The 6,000-nt window shown below is 35.3% G+C and overlaps 1 protein-coding gene across 1 annotated transcript; it reads right to left on the bottom strand.

Moving 5' to 3' along the window:
• Nucleotides 1-4,258: 4,258 nt before the first annotated feature.
• Nucleotides 4,259-4,936, bottom strand: LOC141359641 (single-pass membrane and coiled-coil domain-containing protein 3-like). The gene has a single exon (XM_073862401.1). The coding sequence runs from the start codon at nt 4,934-4,936 to the stop codon at nt 4,259-4,261; it is 678 nt and encodes a 225-aa protein (XP_073718502.1).
• Nucleotides 4,937-6,000: the final 1,064 nt, after the last annotated feature.

The following is a 6,000-nucleotide window of genomic DNA, read 5'->3' as shown; positions in this document are numbered from 1 at the left end:
CCCCTTCACAGTTCACGTCACAGGCTGTTCCCACTGCGCATGTCGGGGTCAGAAAAGTCATTACAGCAGATTGAGTTGCGTATTATTGGGTATCGTCACCAGGTCTGCCGTTAAGTTTTTCGGCATTCCTGCAGAATCTCAAAAACAAAAGATACAACAACTGTGGCTGCAAGCAATTAAACGTGCAATCTCCACCTACATGAAAGTGCAAAAACACGCTCACTCGCTGTCAAGAGCATGCCACACCAGCAGGCGTTGATATAACCCTAATCGTAAAGCCACGTTGGCCAATCAGAAGCCTTAATCAGAAGCATAAACCCCGGTTTCCTATCTATACGACAACACTGCAACCAGCGTTTCCGAGAAACCTTACCCTGCCAGGGGTTTTCAAAAATGTTTGTTGCTCGATCACATACGTCATCGAGGTTCTCACATTTCAGTTAAAATACCTTAGAAAATTTAGAATGATTTATTTTAAGACATACAATCATTGTAGTTTCATTCTTACCTTAAAATGTAAAATGTTACTTTTCTGAAATTGAACCCGAAATATTAAACCTTGATGACGAATGCGAACAACCAACGCGACTTCCGAAATCCTGTTCAGGACGTGTCCGGCAGAACTGACAGAAATGGCCACCCTACCCAGATAGCAATTACATTTGGCCCGGATCCGTTTTAAGCCCCTTGCCTCCGTTTCTAGCTTAGAGACGTTTTCTGATTGTGAACCAGATCCGTGCCAGATAGAGGTTTCAGCTTAAACATCTTACTGCCATCAGTTCATTTTACAGATCTGGCCCAGATCACTTTTCCCATAGCCGTAACCGAAAGACGTTAGCTGTGTCTGACACTGATTTGGTCCAGATCTGCAATACGAATCTGAGCCGGTACTGACGATCAGGCGGTGCTGGATCGGTGCTGGCACATATCTGCAACCATAATTGTAAAATACATGTGCCATGAGTCGTTGGTGTTTTAAGCCCTCAACGAAGCCTTCAAGGCACTCCCCGTGCCCCGAGCGTTTCAGCCAATCACAGCACTGGTGCTGCATATCGAGCCTTCCGCCAGCTTCCGGCAACCGTTGGTCAGGTAAGTAGCGCAAATATGGTAAGATAGGAATGTGACACTTTTTGAATTCAGCTCGAAATATACTAAAGATGGATATTATTTATATAACTGCCTATAATAGATAGATATCCACAAATTCATCCATCCATGATCCTTCATCTAACCATCCTTGTATCATTCATAGATTTTTTTGAAGTGGCTGCACAACTAAGAGAAAATTATAATTGTGATTTATTTCTCCTGATATTGTATTAACAGTTATCATTTTGATGAATAGTATTTACATTCTTTTAATTTCAATTATCATTGTATACCTGAGGCTCATTTGTAACACTGTGCGACAACAAACCCCGCTGTGTAAAAATGTTTTCAATCCCAGCTATCAGTTACTAGGAGTTCCTGACATGTTTAAAATGCTGTTATGTTTTAGGTAACAAAACAGTGATTAAAATAATATAAAGGTGGGATTTGGTGACTTACACACCCAGCTCAGAAAATAACATAAGATGAAGAAATTTACCTGGGTTTGAACTGAAGATCTCTGGTGTAGTTTGTGCTGCTGGTGATTTAGATCAGTGGTTTTCACATGTTGTGTGTCTCGTTTATTTAACACACCTGATTCAGATCATCAGCTCGTTAGGAGAGAGATCCATGAACTGAACTGAACAAATTAACTCGCTGCTGAACCAACATATCTGTACATTTTTTTTCTCTTTAAAACCACATTTACACAACTAAAAAGTCCTAATGTTTAAACCTGCAATGATTTTGAATGGTAGACTTTGTAAATAGGTTTGTTTTCCAGGCCATGTACTTACAAAACCTGCCTTAAAGAACATAACCTAAATAAATCAACAACCTAATATATTTTTTTCTGTGATAAGTTATGTGTCTAGATCACGTAGATTGTAAGATACAGCCGAATGTTTTGATTATATAAGATTTTGAGCTTATGGTGTCAATGCTGTAATTTTACAACGTTGGGTCTGTAGGGTAGCAAAATTGACCACCATCATTTTTTTGTAGCAACAAAATATAATATTGATGTTAAATGTCTTTGATACCATTTTGGGTTTTAATCTAAGTTTTAAGATGATTAAATATGTTTAGGAAATAAATTATATATTTGAGAGTTTGAAAGTATTTATGTAGCAATATTTGAAACTATCTGTATCGTATTGTTCATAAAATATACTTAGCTGGTCCTGTTTTCTTGTCTGGGCTTCGTTTGCTCAAATATCTATTTGCTGTACGAGGGACAAGTGATCATTTTCTGGAACTTGCGGTGGGGGGAATAGGTGATATTAGCATTATAGGACAGTAAGCTTGCCAGACAATATTGTGTGAATTCTGTGAAATGTGTGAATCATTTAAAATGTATAAATGTGATTGGAATTGATTTGGATTAAGATGAATAAGCATGGAAAAAACCATGTGTTTTTATTTCAAAGTTCTACCAGACAGGACTGTCTTATCTACATTGTGGTATGATGTCTTTTATATCATCCAAATTAAAAAAAAAGTGACTTTGATGACTTTGGGACTCTGATATAACTGATGAGGAGGAATGTGGTGATGCCCATATGTTGATTATGTTGACGTGACGGCAACAAAACCAACCCATTCATGAACATGACCTTGCCCCATGACAGGTATGACTGTCTGAACAAGGATTTTATCAGTCTCAATACTAATATTTCTGTTATTGGCATCAATAATGATGCCATCTCCTTTTATAAACCACTGAAGTACCTCCGAAGGTTTGCGTCAGAAGACATGATCACGGCTCTGACAGATAAAACCAATGACTGAGTACAGTTTCCAAAAGAGAGGAGTTTTCATAAACAACAAAATGGGATTACTATCATTTAACATGTCTGTAAACACAGTAAATACCAGTTTTCTTTCAGTTTATCTAGTTTTGTAAATACAGACTGAGCATATTTTTATAATAAATGATTTTTCATGAAAATATGGTTTTGTCTGGTTATTATGTATTGTGTGATTATGTATATGTATATATAGGATACTATTATTGGGCTACATAAGCAATACACCCTGCAGAGTAACTCTTAGATGTTGTTAACATTTGTACAGACAGTGAATTAAATCACAACAATTCTGCTACACTAAAGACCCAATAATAATATTACAACATTTTAAAAACTTACCTAAGTGTCAAAAATGTAAAACTCCAACAACAATATTTAAAAGGTTAAATATTTTTTTCAATGTTTTTTTTCTATATTTGGGTCGCAAAGGTAGATATTTGTACCATATTAAACATGTCTGTACCTACAGTAAATGGTACATATTAGGACCTTTTTCCAGCTTGAGACTATTTTTTTGTATTGATGTAATGACAACACATTACTCCAGAAAAGAGACTCCACACACTATGGGGCATTTTCCTAGACACACTGAAAAAAAATGATTAATTCAATTTACTTGATTAAATGATTAATTAAATTTTTTAAGGTATAAGTGGTTGCAATCAATTTATTTAAGCTACATTTAAACAAGTTTTTTGTTTTGTTTTGTATTTCTAATTTTTTGTTTGTTTAAATGTAGCTTTAATAAATTGATTGCGACCACTTACCTTAAAAAAACTAAGTAAATTGAATAAATCTTTTTTTCATTGCAGAGTTTAGATTAATCACAATTGAGTTTCAATTACAACAAACCACCATCATTGTGATCAGTGTTTGCATGTCATCAGCTCATTTGCATTTTAAATGATGCTCAGGCCTACAAATGAACAATTTTAACATGCTTTAATAAATTATCTGTGGAGTATTTTGAGCTAAAACTTTACATACACACTCTGAGGACACCAAATATTTAGTTTAGATCTTAAAAAAAATCTCATAATATGACCCCTTTAAATAGTTTTTACAAACATGCCTTACAAAAAGTGCACCTCGGACAAAACAATGGCACTGATATGTGTTAAGATAAGCATTTTTTTTTTTAAATTAGGACACCTCAAACATGCATTTTAATCTGGGACTAGGATAAACCATGTCTGGGAAACCACCTTAACAAACAAGTTTGATTTTCTTTTGCAGATTTGTAAGTGTGATGTAATATTAAGTGAAAAGCAGTGCAGCACATATTAAAAGTAAATGGTTCGGTTCTTTTATTTACCATGCTCTCTGAACTATCGCTTTTTAACTTTTTAAATTCTCTCCTACATCTTCTTGGATATGATCTTCACATAGGCTTCCACTTCACAAAGAATATCATTGTAGGAGTCACAGGGCGGCCTCAGAATAGAAAGGAGATCTTGCATTAACTGTATGGCTTCATCAAGGCTCGTTTGATGGTTTTGCGATCCACACAGAAGCTTTATGATCGTTTTACTGCTCTGCTCGAGATCTCCCAGCAGGACGAATGATGAAACGTGCTGAGATTTAAGCAGTTCCACTGGAGGCATTACGTCTCTCAGATTACTTCTGGCAAGCTGAACAGTGACTAAAGGACCATAGACATTCCCCAAGACACCCATGTTCTTATCATGCACGTCTTTTATCACTGCAGCCTTTTCTTCCAGTGACCCAACAGAGAAGGCGATCTTTTCATAAAGTGTAGATTTAGTTCCCTTCTGAACAAGTTTGTCCTCCCTTTCACATAGGCCAAGGATTTGGCTCATAACATGTCTAACCCTGACACAGTTCTGCTCGATACTTTCACTGTCATTGGCTGAGACTGCAGGTAAGATGTTTTGATACATCTGAGTATTGAGGATCTCCGACAGCCTGTTAGTGATGTTGAAGTATTTGTGTATGTAGTGGTGAAGGGATTGCGTAGATCTTATCAGTTCTTCTTTCAAATATTCATTTTCTTTGCCACAGAACCAAGACCACATTCTGGTGGTTCCTGTTGATGAGGAGTAAAGTACATTTATTAAGAAAACAATTAACACAGTTATTTTTTGTTAGTTAACTTTTGGACACACATCTGCACATCTGGTGGAAACCGTTGACTTGCATAGTAGGAAAAACAATCCTATGAAATTGTGATAAATGATAAATATTTTTGATAAAATTTGTAAAAACAGAATTGACGGTTCCCATTTAATTTCATAGGATTTGTTTTTCCCAATATGAAAATCAATAGTTTCCACCAGCTGTGTGCTTATTTATCAAAATATCTTATTTAGAAAGAAATATCATACAGGCCTAGAACAACATGAGGGTAAATTATTTTAAAATCTTTTTGGGTGAACTCATTTCCTATAAATTCTGCTGGGTTATTTTCGACCAAACGCTGGTTAAATATTGAACAGATTTTGGGTTAATAAAGAAACCTATGCTAGATTGTTACAATGCAACTCATCTGCAAACCCAACATTTGTTCTGTCCAATATTTAACCCAGCAGGATTTAAAGTGTTTAAGAGTGATTGGACTGAAAGACAAACCATTCTGAAAGACCTCAACAATTTGGCTGGGAAAGGTTTGGGTGTTGCTTGTCATCACTTCTTCAGACTCTTGACTTTCACGGACATTGTTCTTACTTCTTTCAGACATTCTTCTTTAAAAGAGAGACAATAACATAAATACAAGCACATAAAACATTAACATACCCTTAAATATAAATATAATAAATGCAGACATAACCATATGCTTATAAAATTAAAAACTATACAGCAAGTATACAGTGGTGTGAATTTATAAATCAATCTCCTGTGATGCACTGGTTTACACTTAAAGAAAACAGACGTTTTAAACACTGAGAAAACATCAAAACATGGCATTGCCATAACGTTTAAAAATGACAGAATGTAACATTCCTCTAATATTCACATAACCATGTAAAGCCTGGAGGTTTCGTACATTTGCATAACATTAATAGATTTAAAAGGAATGTTTTTAGAACATAATTGTGTTAGCTTAGAAAACAAATATTTCCCCTTTTTAAGCAATACATAA

Source organism: Misgurnus anguillicaudatus, chromosome 23, assembly GCF_027580225.2.
Source record: "Misgurnus anguillicaudatus chromosome 23, ASM2758022v2, whole genome shotgun sequence".
NCBI classification, from domain to species: domain Eukaryota; kingdom Metazoa; phylum Chordata; class Actinopteri; order Cypriniformes; family Cobitidae; genus Misgurnus; species Misgurnus anguillicaudatus.
Note: the sequence above shows the minus strand (reverse complement) of the source record. Positions and strands in the feature narration are given on the sequence as shown.